This window comes from Cariama cristata, unplaced genomic scaffold, assembly GCF_000690535.1.
Source record: "Cariama cristata isolate BGI_N322 unplaced genomic scaffold, ASM69053v1 scaffold3238, whole genome shotgun sequence".
Lineage (NCBI taxonomy): Eukaryota > Metazoa > Chordata > Aves > Cariamiformes > Cariamidae > Cariama > Cariama cristata.
In genome coordinates, this window is record NW_009632665.1 from 25,401 (window position 1) to 49,111 (window position 23,711).

Sequence of the window (23,711 nt, forward strand, 5' to 3'; positions counted from 1 at the left end):
GAGAATTACGATTCTTCACTGGCATAGTTGCACTGCGAGAGTGATGCTGCAGGCCCGGTGCTTTTCACTGTTCACGGAGGCTTGAAGGGGAGAAGAGCCAAGCGTGGCACTGCATTTGTTAGCTGCAACAGGGCAGTTAGCAAAGGAGTGCAGAGACAGGCAGAGCTTACAGAGAGAGTTAGGAAGTTGTTTGTTTATAAAACTCCCATTGAACCCAAAGCTTCCAGAGATTTGTACATCAGGTAAACAGAATATTCTTGAATTGCTTAACAGTTGAGGTTTTTTGAGCAAATGATGTGGAAACAACTGTATTGTTTATAAACACTCTTGTTCTGAGAACAGTTTTGTGAGTCTACATATTTAAGCACTACATTTTCCTGCCTTTTCACAAGTTTATCTTTTATATGAGAGCTCTCCCATTGACTTCATTGGTTAAGATGCTACTTGTGAGCACAATGGTCAGATAAATACTCTCATATTTCTGAGTATTTCACATGCACTGGAAATAGTATTGTACCCCAGGGTGGTGGTGGTAGAAATGTGGCAGAAGTTGCTCTTACAGCTTGAATAAAATTCAGACTCTTCAGAGATTTTCTTTAAAATATGTTTGAACTGAATTAATTAGAAAATAATACGGTTGAGGAAATCAATTACAACATTTATTTTACCTCCAAAAGAATAATGCATTTTCTTACCTCCGTAAAAGTGATGATTGCTGCAAGCCTGGTCTTCAATTGGGTGGCCAGCCTTTAAGGACTGTTGCAATACAGGGAAACTTTCAGATTCAACCCCCTGAGGAACACAAGTGTTGTCAATTTTTTATTGATCCACTTATAACAGAAGTTACCACCAAAGCGGAGAACAAAAAAGCTACAAAAAGTTTCCTCTTCAAATTAATAATTGATTTTAAATTGCATAATAACCATGCTATCACTAAACTTATCCTGTGGCTTATTTAGGGCCAAACTTTTCCCATAAGAAACTATTTCAAAATATAGAACTGGGTTTCATTTCCTTCAGAAGAGCCTTCCCACATTTTTTCTTAAATCCAGCCGAGCAGCCATGGGACAGGAGGCTTTCCAGGCTCTTCTCCTACATGAAGCCCACAGGATCAGATAGTCTCTGTTCCCAGCATATGCAGTCTCTGCCAGCGTCTCACTAGATACCAGTGCAGTGTTATCACTAGATACCAGTGCCTTTTGAAAATAGCTATGGCGAAAGCTGCCAAAATGCAACACTTGATAGGTGAAAGGAAACTTACAATTACAGAAATATGAGGGTTGAGGTGTTTGAGTGCAGCAGCTGACCCTGCCAGCAAGCCACAGTGCCCTCCTGCAGGGAAAATCACTGCGTCCAGCTTTGGCACCTGCTCGTACACCTCCAGCCCCACGGTTCCCAGGCCCGACAGGTAGACAGCACTATCCTCCCTGCGGGAAGGAAGGGCAAAGCTCAGCAGGGTTCACAGTTGTCAATGCAATCATAGTTCAATCTACTACTTTAAAGACATCGTTCAGCAGAAAAAGAGATATGCGAGAGTAAATCACCAGCACAAGGAGGGGAGGAGGCGATACAACAGGACACTGCCATCAGACAGACCATCACATGCTATTACCTACTGGGAGAAAACTTGTCCCATTGACAAACCCCTCAAATAGCCTTCAGGCTGAAGGGTGGTTGTCTCTGTTGTTACCAGTATCAGGTGTTTACAGAGCTGGTGAGACAGAAGTCATGTTTCCATTGCCATCACTTCCTTCAGCGTCATAAATTTTAAAAGTTGCAGTCCAAACTAAAAGCAAAGTCTCAAAAGGAAATCTCCTTTTCTTTAAGTGGAATTTAGCGTTTGTGATAAATGGGAATTTTCAGGAAATTTAAGCACTGTGTTCAGCCTCACAAATACCGAACTGATTGCTACAGAGTTAAGTCTTTCCACAATCCAGGGCCAATATCTGATACCTTCACATTACTTTGGAAGGGTAAAAGAAGCATTTAGTTGTGCCAAAATACTCACTGGTAAAACACTTTCAGGCAAAGGTAATATAATGAGCAGAATAGGGACAAACAGTCAAAACAGTGAAAAAAAGTCCACTGTATACTCACACGATCAACTTGGATCTATTTCTAAAATCTGGCTTGCGTTTTATTTAAAAGTTTGCAATGATGTAAATGTAGAGTGTTATATGAACAAAGAAATATGAGATCTCTGTATGTTCTGTTTTTTCTGGCAAACAGATAAGCAAACAGAATTATAGATGCAATGACTTCACTTGATTTACTTGACTCAGGACGTTTGGGTACTAGGACGCTATGCTTTCATTACTGTCAGGCATGCACAGAGAGGCTCAGCACAGGAGCACAGAATGCCTGCAAGGTGGGGACCAAGGTCCTCTTGAGATATATAGCAAAACATGGCAAATTCCTCAGGGCAAGAACCTATGTAACTACACAAAAAAGGATGGGAGGAATGAACTTTCACTCCTGTAGCACAGGTAAAGACAAAGGCAAGAAATCACAGTGGGATGGGTAACCGAACCCTTGCATTTATTCTCTTCATCAAAATACTGAAGGACCTCTGCCCTCCTTCTTCATGTAACAAAATATATCACTGGTCTCCTGAACGATTCTGGAGCTTTATTTGCAAATAAGATTCCTAACTGAGTTTGCAGAGTTACCCAGCCATGGTTACATGGGAAATCATGGGGACCTGCAAAAATGAATGAGTACCTAGGATATTCAATTTACGAATAAAACTTCCCTAACAACTGAAAATTCTGTCCAAAGGAGACTGCTCTGGGTGTGGGGATTTATTAGCAGTTTGAATGAATGTTTCAGATAATCATGTTTTCCTTGCTAACATCTAGTTAGAACACCAGTTCACTGATCAGCCTTCAGCTTTTTATAGTAAAATAGGTTACTTTATTTGCACTGTGACAGATTACTTTTGCTTTGTGAAAGCAAACATATCTCTTTCAGTATCATATGCCATTGAAGGAAAAATCACGGAAAAGGGCAGATAAATCTAAAGACTGTAGATTTAAACAAGCATTTTTGAGTCAGAGCTAGAAATTTGGCCATTTGCCTTCTGAAACGTGCAACACACCAGTAATCAAAGACGGGATGTCAGGGCTTCAGTTTCTCAACGAAATTTTGGCATGGCAGCTAGCAGGCTCTGTTCCCCCATTCTCCAAATAAAGGGCTCGAAAGCTATCAGCTGTACTTCCTAGAGTAACCAACTAACCAGATCACAAATGAACGAGGATCAGGTCTGATCAGTATTTGGATATAGAGTTACACAAGAAAAAACTGGACTCTCAAGGAAGGAAGGTAATTCAACCTGTAGCACTCTTACCTCTCTGATTCACAAATCTATCTTTCTCACATCATCCCCGAGGCACTGTGTTACTTATTGGCAATATTCGCATTGCATTTATAATGAGATCCTGAACATCTATACTTATTAAAAATCCCATGTTACCCAGACAGCAATTAGGCAGACTTCATGATTGAATTCCAACTTGAAAAAAAATCCCATTTCCTTCCTGGAATTTCACAGGAAGTTGCAGCTTCATCTAATTGAACTCTTGCATGATCATTTTCATAACACAGTATTTTAATTGCACTCAAGAAATGGGAAGAACTGACATTGACACACCCAACTACAGGACATTACCCGTGCAGGTGAAACCAAAGACAGTCACATAATGTCTACTTCAGGAAGGAAAAAATGAATTAAGGAGATTCAGAGACCAAATTGCTAAGGACTTTCTGCAAGCTAGAATTAAACTAAAATAAAATGACATTTCAGAAGTTCCATTCTAAAGCACAGGAGATCAGCTGATGTTTTATAGACAGCATTGGCAAGTGACGATGAATGTGTGTCACACACACATTGAGGAACACTGGCTATCCATATATGCATACATCTCTCTGGGAAAGCTTTCCCGGTTTAAACCTAACAAAATATGTTTCAGGCATCCCATGATGAAAAGGCTCGTAATTGTAGCGTGGTTTTTTTCCCCTACTTTTTTTCTCCAGAGTGTGAAAAATTGCATCTACGAAGTTTTAATTAAACATAGTAACAGACTGAATAACTCTGTTTCTTGTAACCTGTAATACCTGTTACTTGTAACCTGAAACCTGAAATAAATCAGAGTGCTGTGATATTATTGATGTTAATGCGTACATTCAGAGTTCCTCAATGCTAAATGCTGAAGTCCTTCACATGCGCTGTCCCTGGAGCTTCATGAATCTGGAGAATATCTACCTTATGTCACATAAATAATTATTTGGGGAAGAGGGGAAAATGAAACATGAAATTACAATAAAATAATTTGGTTCTGATGTGCAAATGTGACAGCGGATGCAAGCCAGCTGGGAGTTAACACATCGATCGAAAAATGGCTGGCACAAATTTGGAAATCACAAAGTTATGGAAAGCTGTGATTTTCAAAGACAGTCTAAATGGGTTTAAAATTCAGTGGGATCTAGGGCACCTCATGGGTTTCTTTGAAAGTCTCAGTCTGGGGCAGGGTTGTGCCCATGGTGACAGACAAGGCACATCAACCAGTGACCCAGCCCTGTGGGTCACTCACTTGCTGTCGGCAGAGATAACAGTGTAGTTGAAGAGTACAGTTCTTAATATTGCCTTCCCAATAAACCAACTGGGAAAGAAGAGAGGACTTTCTCCATTCTGCTCATTCTGGGATCCTCTTTTCAAGCAACATCACTACTCATTATGACTGTGTTTAACGCAGTAGTGCCTAGGAGCTGAAAGGGAACGGGCGCTCACTGCAGTAGGTGCCATACAAACACCAAGTGGTGGATAAAGCCTGCACAGAGGCAGTGATGGGCAGGGAGAATAACATTGCAGCCCAGTGCATCAGAGGGACTGCCAGCTACCTCATGCTAGTGATTCACCCCTCCGCACCGGAAATCTTACTTGAAAAAAGGTAAGCAAAGAAAAAAAAAAAAAAAGAAAAGAAAAGGGAAGGAAAGGGAAAGGCAGAAGAGACTGCAGAAAGAGAAGGAAAAAAGGGGAAATGGATCAGTTTACATATTTTTGCCTGTCTTATCTTATTCTAATGATGTTTTTATTAGATCCAGCTTGTTCAATGACCTCAAATAGTTCAAACTTAAATTTATACTCATCCTTAGCTTCTTTAAATATATGTATGAAGTAGCCTCTTAAATATCTTTTTTCAAGGCAGAATCACAGTTTTGTCACTCACACCAGATATGTGAAAATTTTACAGCAGTAACCTTCTCTTGATCTACACTATGCCACTGAACCCTATACGTTAAAGATTAGCTTTTATCCACCTTACTCTGAATAGAAAGACCAAAAATGAATGCTAGCCTTAATGCTTTCGGACATGGTTCATAAAGAATTAACATATATCCATTATCATACTAGTCCATATAATTCCTAATCAGGAAGTTTGCCTAATTTGGGGGAAGAGTGTTTCATTTTTGTTTCCATCTCCAACTGTTACACAAAGATTCATGATTTGTGCCTGGGAATATGTCCATACTTCAGGTAATGGCAACATTTTGATGACCTGTGATCAAATTTTAATGAAACTAATTGTTTTTGCAGACCTGTGCAAGTATCTAATCTAATCTCTCTTATCAGCCTGACTTTCCACTTACTCTTCGAGGCAGAGGTAACCATTCTCCTGTGCCAACCTTCTTGCGTGCATCTGGGAATCCTTAGCTGTAGTGCCATAGGATATAACCATGGCACCGTACTCACGGCATATTTTCACTCTGGCCGGGGACGTGCTGGTTGACATGATGACAAACACTGGGATACGGAGCTCTGAGGCATGGTAAGCAACAGCCATGGAAAAGTTACTGTCTGAAGCCACGATCACTCCCTTTCTTTGCTGATCCTAAAAAACAGGGTTGTTTATTGCACATTGTACAGTGTCACAATGTTGTACCATATAATCCTGGGTTATTCTAATGGTCTGACTTCCTTCTTTTCCTTTACTAGCTGATCATATTATGATATTATGATACAGTATATGCATGTCTGGTGTGACCTCAGGACTTGCACACAGAGCTAAGACAGCACAAGATCCAGCCCTGTTCCTGCTCTCCTCTGAGCTCAATTCTTGTTCCACTGGAATTAGCTGCAAAACTCCAGCTGATCCCAGAAGAGCTGGTATCTAGCCCCTCACAGCCAATATCTGGTTCCTCTTCCCTGCCTGTGTGAAATTATTTCACTTCAAGTTTCCTTTTAATAGAAGGATTTATTCATATTATTACAAAAGTGCAGGAATAACCACTGTTTCCAGGCTGCTGTATCATGCCAATTATAATTATTATTGCTGCGGAGACTCAATAACCTCCTACGACAAATGATAAACAAGCTATTCATGTAACGATACTGAAATTCATTACAAAATCAATTGGTGATCTAGATCCTTCTCATCACTCATTGTAATTGAATTTTGTCATCACTTAAAGGTTGGTGGTTTCAACATGTCAGAACCACAGTACGCATGCAAACACCTTCATCTAAAAGCCACAGAAAAATGCTGATGTTTAAATTTTGCAAGCCTTTCTTTCAAGTATTTTTAAGCATTTCACCAGCAGATCGGCCAAGCATTAATAAAGTAGTATTTTACATTCAAATACTTGCAGATCTATCTACGTTGCTCAGCATAATGGTTCAAAAGGCATGAAACACTGCAATTCCATGGACATTAAGGGTAAAAGTATCTTTAATTCTGCTTCATTTTTGTGAAACAAAACTAATCTATTTCTTCTTGAACATTGATATTTTGTTGTACCTGAGGCAATGATGTCAGAAGGTAAAGTACACCTCGTTCCTTCACAGATCCCGTGTACTGGAGGAACTCTTTCTTTAGGTAGATGTCCATTCCGTACTGCTTGGATAGCCTAGAATACTGAAGTATAGAAATGTTTTTATAGGGATGTATCTAGAATTAAGAAAAATCTTCCACACTCCATCAGCTCCCTGGTAAGGCATGCACTCAACTGCTATATGTGAGCTCTAAAAAGTAAATTTCATCATCTGTTTCTTTAGAAATATATGACAGGGTGTTGTTACCTACCAGATTCTTTGATTTATGGGAAAGTCGTTTTCAAACTCGCAGCAGTGAACTATGTACCCCATGCCATTATGAATGCACTTTTTCTGGTCTTACTATTCAAATACAGATATTAAAATAAGTAATTTCAATTATTTCAAAAACCACCCTATGGTCTGATATTTTAGCACTTGCCAGAACTGGATATTGAATCCTGAAAAAATAAAGTTATCTCCTAATAGATACAAAAGTAGTTAGAAAAGTCCCACTATGACTCTGCTATGGTTTCTGCCACTGATTCACTACTGAATATTGTCCATTTTGCATCTGAAGGCCAGTACAACATTAGTAAAGACATTTCTTATTTGAACAATGATGAAAATAATAAAAAATATTTCCCAGGACTGCAAGTGTAAGCAGCAGCTGTTGGAAAATCTTTGGAACAGAAAGGATCCCTGAGCTGAGAGGAATTAACAAGCATAGCACATGTGATGCAGTGTCCAAGGGCATGATTTTTTTTTTTTTTAATGGCAAACCTTTATCATTTTTTATCCTAAGACACTCACATCATGCATCATCATATTAATTCCCTATTACCATATTATCTAAAACACAAGTTTTAAACATGGTAACTTATGAAATAAAGCTGCAGTAAGCCTGTGGGTTCCAGTTCCCTAGGCTTACTGCATCTCTATTTCGTAATTGGCTCTATTTCTTCCCTTGGCTGCCAAAGCAAATAAGGACCTGGGATTTAGGGGATCAAGCCCTCATTTATGATAAGTCACAAAGAGAGATAGATTAAAAGACAGCATGACAATGTATTTTAAATATTTATCTCAGAAAGTATCTGCCAGTGTCATGCATATGGTGTATATGTACATAGTAATATGTACCGACATTTTTCAAACTGTGGGACTTTCAAAGTGAGTTTATATAAACTACATTATCTGAAACAGATACTCACTTTAAGGTATACAATTAAACTAACTAGTTCAGATGAATGTTTCAAGGCTTTTTAGTGGATTTACAAGCATATGTTAAGTTCCTCACCCATAGGTGGGGCCAGATTCTCTATGTTGCTTCTGAAAATCCTGCAATAGGAGCTACCACTTGCTGCTGCTTTGTGAATCTGGCTGCAGAACTGAAAGAATGGAAAGTGCTTAGTACACTAATAGGATAATGGTTTCTATCTTAAACAGCCTAATCTATGGAGAATGCCTATGCAAAACAGAACAAGAACACTAGACAAGAAACACTACTTTACTGGTTCTTTACATACTGTGTTAGTTTTATCATTTTTGGTTTTGTAGAGAATCTTGGACTCTACACTGAACAATGAGAAACAGGATTTAAGGAGATGAATCCTGTGACTTTATAAAGTTGCTAAGTCTCCTACATTTAAAAATATGTATCATTAAGTTTAATGTATCATTAAATTAACTCTTTACCTCAGAGGTGGTGTACTTCAGGTTATTATTATTTTTCTTTGATACTCCATATTTTAACTCTTTACGTTATCCTTTTGTGCTTCCTTGAACTGAGGCTTTTTTTCATGTAGCCTAAATATAACAATTACTTCTAACAAAGGAGGTGTCAGTGCTATTTTTAGCTGTACTGACCTGATGCATGACCTTGTAAGACTCATTGAACTAGCCTGTAAGTTTTCCCTTTTGTCACCGTGATCTTATCTAAGGACTACAGATACTCTGTAGAATGTACAGCACACTGTGTCTAGTGACACACAGCACAGCCCTCATTTGGCATCCACAAAGCTTAAAGTTTTAAAATTCCTACATTTTAAAATTGCTACATCAGTAACCAAACCAAGTGCCCAATTTAATGCTAATTCCCTGTTTTCCCTGTACTCCCTACCTCCATAACGTTACCATCATGATGCCGTATCTCAGCTCCAGGCAAACTCCTGCATAAGGATCCAGGATGCTCCACCCATGGTGTTACTGGCAGATTAGAAATCACCCGGCAAAGTGTTTCTCCATTCAATTAACTGAATGGCTTATAGTCACGCTTGCTTTTTTAATTCAAACAAATGTCCAGAAAGGTACTCTTACCTCTCAGTGATGAGTTAAAATAAAAGTTGTCTGTGTTTTTCTTGACACCACTCTGTGCTTTCAATACTTTCCTTTTGAATCAGTGCATGAAACATATACTAATGACTTCTGTGGGGACACTACTTTGAATAGTGGCAGTCATGGGCTATTTTCATACTAAAACAAGTAGATGTAGGTTTTCCACTATTCTGATCATCCCAAAAGCATAGTTCATAAAAGAGACTAAAGAAAGTTAGCTTGTTTAGCTTGGCACAGTGAATGCAGAAAGGGGATACAACCCTGTTGCATAAATCTGTCAGGGACACCCAAGAGAAAAGAACTATTTACGCCGAGGGGCAAAGTTGCCTGAGAACAAATGGTGTGAATTGGCCAAAGAGAGCTTAACTACTTGTGAGCAGGAAGACGGTCAGTTTATAAAACGTTTCGTATTACATGGATGCCTGCAGGAGCAGAAGATGGACTCAGTGTGCAGTCTCGCCTCTTCCTACGTTCAGATGTGTTGAGAGCAATGACATGGCCCAGGGGATGGGGCCACGACAGACTTTGCTAGTTTGGCAGAAGTGCACAATGCCGTGAGCTGGAGGGAAGGGATGATCCAGGCTATCAAAGGGTATGGAGCTAGCTAGTTCTGCTTTCCAAATTAAGTCCTGACACTCTCCCTCTGCCTGCCCGTAGACCTACCTTTGTATGGCAAGATTAAACCCATCTAACAAATATGACCAGAGCTGTCAATTACAGAGAAGTGCAGTGCTCACTACCTGCAATATAAATGCAAATCTTCTTTTCCTGGGACAGTTTCTCCACAAAAGCAGAACATTGACATTTGTGTCTAGAGCACTGACTGTGCTCTCAAGCCTGACAGTCTGGAGTTTTGGTGACAAATGATGCAACGTGCAGAGTTTGGTATGCTCCCTCTGTCTGCCCAGGCCCTGGCCCCCCAATCACCGGTGCTGCACATATGTTTGCTCACTCCAACCCCCGCCTTCCCAAGCAAGCCAACTTTTCCACTCTGAAAGGAAGTACAGGCACAACTGGCAAGGTGGTTTGGTCCCAAGTCACTCTAAACAGGCAGTATATGAATGCAAAATGCATCCAGTTTGACTCCCTGCACTCCAGCCAACACTACCCCTGCACGCTTTCTGTGCCACCTTACAGCACCAGATGGTCTTGCATCATGCCCTTTGTCATGAGACACACTTCTTCAGTAGCATGCTACAAAAACCACAGCTATCCTTATTTTGGGAACTCTAAGCTAAAAAAAAACCCCACCAAAAGTAATTATGATGTCTCTGGATCAGCAGGCACCATCTGGCCTTGCAGACTTGCTTTGCTCCAGGGACTGTTAACCCCAAGCAGTGGCTCAGACACCAAGGTCCTTTCTCTCTGACAATCCACAGACGGTGAGGCTGGTGGGGTGGCCTGGGTCAGCAACAGGGAGGGATTCACTGAGACCATGATGTGGGGCTGCTGCTATGAATTGCCATTTGGCAAAGATGCTCTTTTCACCCACTGCAGGGAAAAGAGGAGATTAGCCACAAAGTGCCTACAGTAGCCTTCATGAAGGACTCCCAACAGCAGAAATACAGTACAAATTAAACAGCTTGCCACTGTACTTCTCTTAGGCTTTAGCAAACTCTTGTACATTTATGGGAGTGCCTCAGTCATTTTCATATCTAGACTGATCAACAGGTGCGCATGTTTGTGTCGCTATATCTTAATGTCCTCGTTTTCTTGAAGACACACGTGGCAGAACCACCTAGTTACAGAAGATATCCAGCCTTGCCAGGCTGGCCAGGCTAGGAAGGAAAATCTGTACCTTCAAACTCTCCAAATGTGAGGGCTGGTTCCAAACCAGACCCTTCCACAAGGCTGCTTACCCAAACACTGATAGTCCGCTGTCTCCAACTCAGGTTCCTTGCAGCAAGAGTTTTTCACCAGGAGCATAATACCACAGTGCATTAAGTCTATGCTTAATGTGGTTTATCCTTTGTTTACAGGTCACTGCAATCTTTGAGGATTTAGGTTAGTATAAACAGGTAAGAAGAAAATTATTATTGACAGTTAACAACTGCTAATATAAACATGACTCATCTTAAGCAGATGTATCTGCTGCAACTCACACATCCTCTTCCTTCATTGCTGATCAACTTTTATAAAGAAAAGAAATGAAACATTGAGAGAATGCAAAGCCATAAAGACTCCCTACCATGCAGGGGGTTTTCTGAACACCGCACTGGATTTTGAAAGCTGCTGCACTAATATCTTCAAAACGAATCAGCTTGTTACAGCTTGACAGGTTGGTCCTACTGCTTGACTGAGGGATGCGTGAAAGGGCATCCCTGAGTAACTCCTCATTACGGCTCACGATCTTCATTTCCCAGGTCTTCACATCCCCGTTCAGGTAATCCTCCTCACCAAAATCTTTCAGTCTCTCAGGGTTGATAGAGGGTGGCTTCTGCCCAATAAGGCCATTTCTTATTGGCCCATCCTTACAACAGTGAAGATCACAAAGTGCAGCGGCATCTTGTTTCTTTATTTTATTGTCATCCCTAAAAAACAAACAAAAGAAACTTGTTAGGAAAACTTGCATGATTAAAGGCTTGACATTTAGCATCTAAGAAGGACGCGCATCTCAGCACATAATCTGTGCTGTCTGGGCCGCCAGACCTTCCTCAGTACTCAATCGGCAATGATCCCAGTTCAGTGCTTCCAGAAATTTTGGAATAACTGGAATTATATTTGCTGTATGCACTCTGTGTTTTTCAAAAAAGGCAAATAGCTGCTGAGACCATCGCCTTACACTATTAATAGCAGTAACAAATGTGATTACATTGTACACAAGAGGTCTGCTTCTCTGCTCTTACATACTAGCAGAGCAGTCGTCAACTGACTCGTGACAGGAAGGAAATTACTTAGATAAGTGACAAAAATTATATCCTACTACAGAACTAAAGAACTAGGTCACCTGGTCTGTGACTTAGATAAAAACACCTGTAGATAAGACAACGCCATGATGCCACACAAACCTCCTTCCCCAAGGAACGTTGGAGAGACAACGCTGCTACAAGAATTTGCCAGTTTTCTGACCTTCAACTGCCTTACTCTAGGGTTCAGTGTTCAGGAGTTCACAAGGGATAATATACTGTAGTGCAGGATTTTGCAGCCCTACTGACAAATAAATGCAACACTTCTATGAATTTGTGGAATTTGAAGAGTAATGTGGGGAAAAAATGAGCAGAGCTGATATCACCCCTGGTCTGTGGCTATGATTACACAAAGGGCTCGATATTCATCTATTTGGAAGAAAGGGTTTTCTAAAAAAACCCATGTTAAATCATGTCAGAGATTTCAGCATCATCTCCAACAAAAAATATCTACCATTTTCACAAAAAAATTTGGATTTAAGTTATGCAGTTATTCATCAGCAGGGCTGGCTAAAGCAAATGTTACCCTAGTTTTACAGTGCGATCAGTACTGTAGTATGCGTTGTAATGATTTCCAAAAAGAATTTAAAAATATTTAGGAACAGCTGCTTTTTGAGCATTTGCCCACTTTTGGCACTGTCATTCATTTTCTTTGTGGTCCAAATAATCTGTGCCAGTAGCTCTGCTTTCTATTAAACTTCCAATTGTTCCACTGAGGACGTCACATAACAATATGGGCAACATAAAAAGTTTTGTGGTCTGAATCAAGTAATATACCAGTAGCATCAATCATTCTGTATATCCTCACAGGAGACAGAAAAGAACGATTTTTGTAGCAAGGTCTTCTCTCTCCAGAATTAATGACATCAATGCTAATTTTCTAATAAAAATAAAATATTTATACATTTGTAACTTGTTTATGTTGAAACTCATGATTTTAAATATTTTCCCAATACCGTATCTTAAAGCTGATATACCCAAACAGCAAGCATTCTGCCTTCAAATTAAATAGCGTATCAAGTAGCTCTATTCCATACTTTTCTGCATTTCTGCGCCTTTGGCGTTAGAGGGCTGGAACACTTCATAAAGATGTTAAGTTCTCAGCGTTAGTTCTCCTGCATATTAGTTAGTTTAATGCAAAGATGAAAATCAGATCAGACTGTCTCCCCGTGGACTTGTTAGAGCACAGCCTCTGGCATAAATAACAGCTATCGTCACCTAAGAGGCCACATCGCTGCTAGGAGTTCATTCCCTACTTGCTCCCCCCACCCTCCAAAAAAAAAAAATTTTCCATGTCACAGTAGCCCATAACCACTCCAAAAAGAGAAGAACATATACATCTTATCTCTAAACATACTATCTAAAATGTTTAGCAAGTATTAGCAGTGAATAATACTTCTTACACTGGCAATGGTTTCAAAGGGCATACATAGGGTAAAATATATAGGTAGATCAAAAATTTGTGATTTTTTCTAGGTCAAAATTTTTTTTACTGACTGGCATTTGAGATAGGAGATAAATTCACACTTTTTCCTTGCATCAGCTACAAGAAGTTCATTAAAGAAACCCAGCCAAAGATGACCACTAAAAGTCCATTGATGAACCAGGATTCTGCTAGAAAGTACAAACTACAGGGCAATGCCTCACCACACTAGTGCCATCAAATATTTTTATCTGCAAATAGAAAGACCAAAATGGGATATTGATCTTTAGCTCTAGTCTTGGATTTCCTTTTTTTGGCAGAACAAAAGAGGGAAGTAAATCAGATTCTCAGTCCTTGATCTGCAGCATGGCTCTCATGAACAGTGAATATCTGCTCAGGACCCTGACGGAGACAACACCTTATGACCCTTGGAAAAAAAGAACTAAAGTCAAACAGTTGTAGAATATGTGTAGGCTTTTCAAGCTTGAGATAGGTTTAAAGCACATCCGAAACATTACCATCAACATTTAATATGGAAACTATCATCCATTTGCATCTGAAAGGTCAGCGGCCTCATTACCAAAGCAGTACCACCATGTTATTGTATACGTATGTATTTATTTCAGATTGATTTTTGTCTCCTTCTACGTACATATTTTTCATTTACATTAGCAAATGACATTTTTCCTTGTTGAACGTGCCTGGATCTGCCACTGAGAGCTCTCAAACTCCCAAGGTAAATAGTCGGTCGAGATTTGATGATCCATCACAAACAGGCAACTAATAACCCTGTTGGGGCAGATGCATTTCTCTCCTCAAACATAGTTCATATGCTTGGCATAGATCACCTCAGTATGAATTTCTTTTGCAGGAACAGTCCAAGTAGGCAGCAAAGCATGCAAGTGCTCACAAAAAGACAGCACGTGACTTCTCATGCACAGTGACAAAATACAACCCCTATTCTAGAGATCATGCCCACCAGACGAAAATCTGAGCCAATATAAATACAAGCCCCAGCATTATAAACATTGCTCCTTTCAAATGGATCATTTTTCCTTTTTTTGGAGTTTATCTAGGAAAGTTTTCATTAAAAAGTCTGTTTATTTCCAGCCATAAAACAAATATCCAGCTGGCAAGCTTTGTTAGATGGTTGTAAATTACGACATTTTACCTTTAAATCGATTAGTAAAAGCAAACATGAAAATACAGTTTATAAACCTACTTTTTCAAGAACAGCTGCTCAGCATAACTGCAAAATATAAAAGAGAAGATCTGTATGCAGACATTCCATGAATAATTAAGGAACTGGAAAAAATATCATTTGTTTAAGCAGATAGCTTTACACAGTTTAAAGTCTCAAACCCAATGCAAAGACAGTGTGTGCCGAAATGTGTTCTCAGAATGATAAAAAGCAGCAACTCTGAATGAATAATTTTTCTGTTTCCAATTTGGTTTTTTGAATGTACTGATAATTTTCATCAAGTTAAAGAGCACTGGGGAAAACAAGTTTGGAAAAATAGTAATATTAATAAACTAAGAAATTAATAAAAATAACAAAAATAATTTGGGGAAGATAAAATGCGGTAGTAGTGCATACTATACCTAAAGAACACCACTGTTGCCTTCGTTACAAGGAGAAAGAAACGCTCACACAGTTATCCTGCAATGGTGGGACAATTACATGTCCCCATCAGATGAAGCACATGCAGATTGCCCTCAGGATCCAGGAAATGGACTAAACAGATTAAACTGATATACTGGGTCTCTTCAGCTTCTAAAACTGAAGGAGTGAAAAATCTGCGGTCATGGATGTCCAGGAAATACTAAACTGGGCGGGATTAATTGCTGTTTACCCCAGTGTAAATGTTAGGGGGAGATCATATGAAAGTATCATATAGAAAATTTAAAAGTTCCCTTCTTACAGAAAATAATTAGCTTGCAGAACTCACTGCCACAGGATGCTATGAAGGACAATGGTATAAATGGGTTCCTAAAAAAACTGTGCAAATATATGGAAGTAGGTCTAATAGTGACCAGTAATCACATCATTGAAGAAGCAATCTGTGATTCAGGAAGCCCCTAAGCACTTACTTGGCAGACTCCACAAAAGCATATGAGAGAAAGCATCTTAGGTGGCTTTTAATTAAATCTCCAAGCTCCTGTTACTGGCCACCACTACAGAGAAGACACAGAGGTGGACTGCTCTTTGTTCCGACCCAGTGTTGCCATTTTGATTTGCAGATGTACCCAAACTCAGCTTTTGGCCCATTTGGCAGCTTTTACACCTCTTACAAAAATGAATCATAACAACGCATTTCGAGGCAGAATTGGAATTATGGACATACATTCCCATGTTATTGTGCTGCTTCACAGATAGAAATTCAAGTGTCACAAAAGAAAGCAAAGGAATTTTAGTATAAGACTGAAAACTCATCATTTCTTTGTCATTTCTACAGCAGTTTTTATCATCTGCATTCACAATGATACACACTCACCATGAAGAGGGACTGACAGTATGGTACAAGTTCTGTAGAGTACTTTATCATCCTTGTAGGTCTATGCCATGACAAGAATTTAAAACTCCAATGCCTGACTTGGACTGATCAGTGGCACCGTGCAAACTGGCAAAGTGTTAAGCTTGAATACCACTTCAAACCATCCCAACGAGCTGGGGCTGGCCTGTAATTAACTCATCAGCACACATACACACATATGCACATGTTCTTTACAGGTGAATTTTTAATTTCTTTCTTTTTTAATGGCTTTGGGGTAGGGGTTTCTTGAGCTCATATCTATATGTTTCCATCATCATCAGGCTCCCTGAACACCTTCCTGGAGCACACCAAGCAAGAGACATTGGCAAGATACAGTTTTAGACATACTTGTCATCTGCTTTCTGGGTAAATGGGCTCAGATTTTACACCTGCAAGTTTGGAATACTTATTACAGCAAAAAGTGATCCCTTTAAAGTCACTTCTGCCTCATTCCTCAAAGCGTTGAGCAGAGATGGGTCATGTACTGGGAGGCAGGAGGAGCAGCCTGCTGTGGGTAGCAGTCTGCTCAGCTTATGACTGAGATGTGACTAGGGCTGGGATCTCCTCTCAAAGGAGTGAGAAAGAGGTAATCCCAGGATATGGCAAAGAGGGCCCTTTCCCTCATCCAAATCCCTCTTTTACCCAGAACCTCTCCAGCTCCATTAATCCTTCTTATTCCATGTCGCCAGCACCATCTCCTCTGACCCTTCCAGATGCCTGAGCCTTCCACACCCCTCTCATACCTTCCTTGTTTGTTGCAATCCTGTTTTCCAACAGCTCCTAAAGATTTCTGTTCCATCCCAACTCCTCTCCTACTTTTTTCCCACCTTCCCGAAACACATCCAAATGCTGCAATAGCCACAATTCATAAAAGCATCCCAGCAGCTTGTGCAAGCGGATCTTTATGAAAGAGAAATTATAGAAAAACTGAGGCTTGCTGAGATACAAAGGGCAAGAAGCATCGTAACAGATATCATCTTCATTGCCAGTAATTCTAGGTTACTGCATTGTATAGGTCTGAGTGTGCCCCGCAGGACTACAGGGTGACAAGTAAACTCCCCCAGGCATGGCGAAGGAACACATGAGACCTCTCTTTGTCAATACAGTTAAAAGAGATCAAAGACAATACTGCACTGAAACATTACTGTCTCAAATTATCATTAGTTTGTATGACACTGGTTCTTAGAAACACCCATTTGAGACCTTACCATTTCAACTAGTGGCAATTACAGGGTGGAAATTTAAAATGCGTCCCTGACATTTAGATACCCAAACCCTATGCAAAGTGATTGTTCCTAAATCACATAGGACTCACCAAAAAATAGAAAGACAAATTCAGTAAATATTACCTCAACTTTATTGATAGAAACTGGGGCACAGACAGATCGAGTGACTTGCCTAAGACTCCTGCAGGAAGTTCGTAGCAGGGCTACTTATCAGAGTGTCTTAAAGACAAAGAGATCAGGGCTTAGTTACTAGCCTGTACGACACAAGTGTTAGGAGATGTAGGAGTTGTGACCCTCCAGCACAGACAGGTACTGAATAACCAAGTCCTGAGATTGAGCAGATATTTATAACTCTACTCACCATATACAAAACAGTCTGACAAAACTGTATGATGCTACACCAGAAACAAATGCAAAGAAAGCTCAGGCTCATGCTGGAACAACCAAGCTGCATTATCAGTTCTGATAAAATATCTCCTTACTTTCAGTAAATCAGATTTACCAGAGCCTGAGCCTAGTACTATTATCTGCCTTCATCTGTGGTCATAATCCGTTGCCAGTCTTCTGTACACACTACGGAAATGTCATTGCTTACTGCTGGCAATGGCAACTGGGTGTCAGCTGCTAAATAGATAACATGAGAAAACGTAATCTGAAAGCAAGAAGAACTCGGAAGGTCACTCCTCTTGGTTACCTCTGCTTCAACGCCTTCCAAGTTTCCCTCAAACAGACCCATCCCTCTAAGCAGTTCTTGCAGGACATTCACAGTTGTGAATGTCAAATGATCACTATCAAACACTACACACGGTTTGGCAGTTAAAACTCTTCAAGTAATTAAACTTTTTTCTTCTTTAAGTTAAATGTATCCTGAATTTAGAGGTTCTGTGGGGATTAACACATCCCCATAATTCACTTGTAATAAAGAACAAATAGCATAACCCAAACTAGATGAAAGAGTGGTCCCATGATGAAAGGACTGGTTTAAGGTTCTCACTTCGCTGCAGAACACATCACATCATGTCTGACTTTGGCCAAGCCACTTTTTCAATGCAGAACTGGGATCTTGTCTTCCCCTTTCGTGTTCCGTGAGGGTTTATTAACAACACTAAGCACACTGAAACAATTTATGTTTTAAATACTACCAACATGTGTGACTATCGGCAGGATGCAAGAAATGAGAATTGCCTCTTGTTTATACCACATCTGGCAACACCAGGCTGTGATCTTGCTAGCGGTGTCCAGATAATAAAGTCGGGGGAGAAACAACTGTGGAAAAGGTTAAGAGCGAGGTTGTGCGAACACAACCACAAGCCCCAGCTGGTGCTAGCAAGGGCACTATATGTCTCCTAAGTTCTGTCTGCACTATCCAAGCCTGAAAATGGGAATTCAAGAAGATCATAAGCACCATAACAGAGACAACCGCAGAACACCTGTAATAACAGGACCTGATACAGGCTATCCCAAGACAAATTTTCAGCAGTCCATCGGCATGTCTAGGGTTATTTCTAATACTGTACTCATGAAGAAATAAAAAAGCTGAACTCCATGGGCTTAAAGTGTTCAAATCTCCACTGTTTCTAGTGGATGACTCCAAGAGCAACTCATACCCACAGAACCCTAGGAAATACTGGAAAATTACAAACATTTTTTTTTTATTTTTTTTTTTTTGCTTAAGAAAGTAAGGAAAGGAAAAAGAAAGCATTACCTATACAGCACAGCGACTAAATAAACAACGAGGTGAAGCAAAACTCCAACTACGACACTGTAAGGATGCAGGAGGGGTCCAGGGGTTGTCATGTCCGTGGGCCTGGCCCTGGGTGGACCCCGAGGGCTGACCATGACCCCTGAGGGGGAGAAAGGAGAGCTCTAGCTCTAAGTCAGACAGCAATATTCTCCAACCTTTGCCAGAAAGGATCGTAGTCTTCATCTTCCCTGGAGCGGTCCCTGGGACTTCTGTTTTTTAACACCCTGGAGTAGAGAAACTGTGCTGCAAAATTCATTGTAATTCCTGGTGCAAAGCAAAGCTGGGAGACTGCGGGCAGGGGACACACTTGCCTGTGAGAAGTGCCAGCCCTGCAACGCCTGGGTGTGAAAGAGTGGGCAATGTGCTGTAAGCAGCTCTCCAGCGCTGGCTGGGGGAGGGAATTGCCTTCGAGAGAGATGGCTGCTGCTATTTAAAGAGATTATTTCAGAGGCCAACCTGTCCTTGTCAATTTGAGTCAGGGCTTGGATTATGCTTGGGTGACACTCTGTTAGCAGGACATTTGAAGCTTTAGTTACTTACTGCTTAGCTGTGGAGCATGATCTAGACGTGCTGTAGGGCCCACGGTTTAACAGCATGCGCTTGGGTAGGCAAGGGCAGCAAGAAAGGGATGCCTTTTTTGTGGTGGTTGAGTCACCTGCAGGGATCCTTTAAGGCAGCTCTAAGGGACATGGGTCTTCCTGACTGAGGCGCAGAGGAGACCAATCACTTCGTTAGGGTCTTCTCTTGGCACAAGTCCTCGTAGCAGAAAAACAGAGATATCCAGATTGTACAGATAGAAAAGAAAAGATCATCTAGGGAAAACACTGCAGCAACAGATGTAAAAAAAGCCCATCTAAATCCGTTCTTCATCGCCCTGAGAGAGTGCAAGCAAAGGCAGTGCCACATTTCCAGATGCAGAATGGCTGTGCAGTGGGCACGGGAGCAGGGGGTCCTTCTGTGCTTCCTCTCCTCTGGAATACAGCCCTGATGGAGCACAGGCTGCAGGCTGCTCAGGGACTGACCAGGTGTCCCTTTTCAGGCATCAGTGGTCCCTCAGTACCCACTCTTTTCTGCTATTAGCGTACAAAATATTAGCCTCCAAGACAGAGAACAGGCACATTGTAAAACCTAACCCAAGCTGTGACCTAACCCTCCCCACAGGGTACCATGACAAATATTATAATCTGCTTTATATGGGAGAGTCAGAATAAATGATCAAATAGTCTTCTGGGATCTGTAGGAAACTCTGAGCTGTGTGGGTGGAGCCTTCCCTACACTGGCATGTCAGACAGGTCCATGCCCCTACGAATTCATCAGTACAGATGAACCTCCAGATTCACCATTTTTTCCTGCCTCTCCCACCCAAAGCCCCTTTATCGTTCCCTTTCCAGGTGGTGGATGTGCAGGTTGTGGAGGTGGCACCAGCTACACATGGCCCCAACCCAGCAGCACGCTGCTGCCAGGAGCGAAGAGACAAAAAGGCAGTCGGCTGCTGCCGGCACTTGCAGCTCTACGCCAGAGTGAAGTTTGGGCCAACTTCACAGGTGCCTTGAAGCACAGAGAGAAGGCGAGTGGAGCTCTTACTTTGCTCATAACACATCTGAAGTGCAACGATGGGCAGGAGAGGGAACTTAAAAGTAGTGAAAATTGCAATGCGTAGCTTTCGAGTATCTGGGTGTCCAGATCGATGCCCTGAAGACTTGATGCGAATTCATCACCTCACAAAATGAGGCCTGGATCTGTGATCGGCACTTGTAGACCGTGCAAAACCAGTAAAAGGATTTTTGGGACCATTTGGCCAAGCAGTTGGAAACAAATTCACCAAGCTGTTTCAGGACAGAAGTACATGAATTGCTGTCCTTCTAAAACACTCCCAAACAAGCAGACCGCTAAGGAAAAAGGATATTTGGAAATTTCTGCTGCAGATTTAGGCCCACGTCAAACATTCCTTCAAAGCCCTTCCCTAAGTGTGTTCTGGAAATGCTGACTGTGCAGTGTCTCAGAAGGTACCACATCACTGTTAATTTCTGTAAGTTAACTACGACCATTTTCTGAGCTGCTTATCTGCTTAATGAGAGAGAAATGGTTAAACACTTAGAAAGACTGTAGTGCCTTTGAGAGAGATGGCTGCTGCTATTTAAAGAGATGATTTCAGAGGCCAACCTGTCTCCTCTGACTAAGACATCTCTCTCTGTTGTTACTTGATTCCTTTAAACAACTCAGCCACCTTTATCTAGGAAGTTAATCTGGTCTCCTACTTCTTCCTAACATCCTTCTCCAGGCAATTCCTATTTATTTCCTTTGTCTTTACTAATCATAGAATCATAGAATCATTTGGGCTGGAAAGGACCTTTAGAGGTCATCTAGTCCAACCCCTCTGCGGTGAGCAGGGAAATCTCCAACTAGATAAGGTTGCTCAGAGCCCCATCTAGCCTGACCTTGAATGCCTCCAGCAATGGGGCTTCCACCACCTCTCTGGGCAACCCGTTCCAGTGCTTCACCATCCTCATTGTAAAGAATTTTTTCCTTATGTCAATTATTATTATTAATAATGCAATTATTAGCAGGAGTTGACATTGCTGCTGCTGCTGTCCAAGAACCAGAACTCTCCAGCAGAAGGGCAATATCCCTGTAAATGACATATTTTAGGGGCAGTCTTACATCAAAATACTTATGCTGGAGCTGAACTTAAGTACCTATTTTATGCTTTTTGATTTAAGGTTTAATACACTTGAATTAGATTAACCCATAGTTTAACAGCAAACAGTATGACGGAGCTCCTTCCCAATTTCATTGCCTTTTCAGATGTTTTTTTCCAAGCAAGGCGCTGTGATTGTTAGAGGAGCTTTACAACTGACAAGGCGAGTGCTAACAGCAAAAGTCACAGCAGCAGGCTGTCACACAGCCTCCTTCCCACTGCCACCAAAAGCATCTGGTCAGGCATGGGGAGGGAATCCAACCCCTGTTGCCTATGGTGCAATCTACTTAATTTACATCAAAAAGCACACTGGTCGTGGTAGATCGGTTATGCATTTGAACTAGTTGGCTATAAAGGCTACATCCTATTAGTGATTTTCCTGATACCGTCTTCTGTCAATTCCTTTTTCAGACTGCGTGCTTCTGAATCAACTGTCTGCAAGGGGTTGTTGTCTGCTGCAATTGAAATTCCCAGGATGCCCTCATTTCTCTCTGGTTTTGCACTTAATCAGCAAAAAAATTCTCTAGTGTATCACCTTTTAATAACTGATCCCGCAAACCTTTCACATATAATCTCACTCTTGGCTTTTAGCTTTGAAAAGCCAAATGCCCCTTAGCTAACAGACTGAAATACGTTATTTTCATTATATTTATTAATCTTGAATAGGATCAAGCCAACCACTACCAGCAGATCAAAACATATGGAAAATGAACAAGTTACCTAAGTGTCTAGGGATCAGTTCACTAACTACTTGAAGATTTAAAAATATGGACCATAAGACTAACCAAAGATTTAACATGTGAACAACAAACTAGCTGTCCTGGCATAGGATGGGGTTGGCTTTTCTGCGCCTTTTGCATTGATTTGATCTGAGCTACAGCCTATTTGGAGGTCTGTTATCTAACTTCCAAATAAGCCAAACTAGTCAACCATTTTCCTAGTTCTCTGAAACCATGACCTGGAATAATTGAATGTAGCCACTTCCAAATTTGTTCACAGTGCTTAAAAAAAACACCACAAGTACTACAGGAAGGAAAAACTACTTTTCATATTTGAATTTTTCCTTTTATATGGGGGTGAGGGGGACGGGTAAGATGTAATTACATTGCTGGTATGGTCAAGTGAAATTCATATCTGCACAGCTTTAGGCATACCTAGTTCGAGACTTCAGTAAAACCAGCCTCTATCGGGGCACACTATACATCTGAAATGGCAATTCTTGAGAAGAGTTTTTATCCACGTCTTTATACAATGTTATCATCTTGTACTTAGATAATTTTGAGTCCAAAATAAAAAAAAAACAAACACCCACACTTTAATCAAAGGACAGAATTGAAATTCAGTGGTCATGTGCTAGTGTGTAAGATCAAAGATTAGGACTGGAAAGAAGTAGAAAATTCAAGTCTCAGAATAACAGTTTTACACTCATCAGGTTGTATATAACTGCCTGCCTTCCTCCCTCAGTCCCTGGCACAAGAACTGTTAAAAGACAGTACAGTGTGGTAAGTAACAGCTGCTTCTTTTCCTAGAAAACCTTTTCAACAAGGTTATGCTGCTTTTTCCCCAAACTTAAAAATAAAATAGGACCATTTTGCTGTGAAAATGGAAAACAGCGCTTCATTCTCAGAACTCAGTTTGGACAGCACTGGGAAAAATAGCTGTTACTACCATAAATGAAGACTTCATTGAATTACAGGACTTCAAATATGGTTTTGAAGGGTTAGCCAAGTTTTTCCCCACACTAAATAAGATTAATAACATTTCCAACCTCAGTGAGAACAGCATGGGTGGGAAGCAATAGTCTATCCAAAGTGCAGAATTCTTTGCAGAATTCAATCAGTTGCAGAAGGAAAGAGGTGGAGACAGTCTGCAGTTAAGCCGAGAAAAACAATAAAAGATGTCCAGAGAGTAGCAACACAGAAAACCAAAATTATAATTTAAGATTATGCAATGTATCGATGCAAATGTGGTGGTAAACCACTATAATAATCAGTATGGATAAATAAATATAGACAATGCAAAAAGAATTGCCAATTAA

At 40.7% G+C, this 23,711-nt stretch overlaps 1 protein-coding gene across 1 annotated transcript in view; it reads right to left on the reverse strand.

Annotated features, from left to right (window-relative positions):
* The window catches only part of LOC104166487 (probable serine racemase), a 29,739-nt gene extending 10,454 nt beyond the window's left edge, over positions 1 to 19,285 (reverse strand). The window contains exons 1-6 of the mRNA XM_009706431.1: positions 19,131 to 19,285; positions 11,331 to 11,673; positions 6,795 to 6,911; positions 5,647 to 5,888; positions 1,262 to 1,427; positions 696 to 792 (exon numbers count right to left, since the gene is read on the reverse strand). Of these exons, the coding sequence (XP_009704733.1) occupies positions 696 to 792; positions 1,262 to 1,427; positions 5,647 to 5,888; positions 6,795 to 6,911; positions 11,331 to 11,673; positions 19,131 to 19,231 (1,066 nt within the window). The 5' untranslated portion in view covers positions 19,232 to 19,285. The remainder of the gene's footprint in view (positions 1 to 695; positions 793 to 1,261; positions 1,428 to 5,646; positions 5,889 to 6,794; positions 6,912 to 11,330; positions 11,674 to 19,130) is intronic.
* Between the last annotated feature and the right edge of the window lie 4,426 nt (positions 19,286 to 23,711).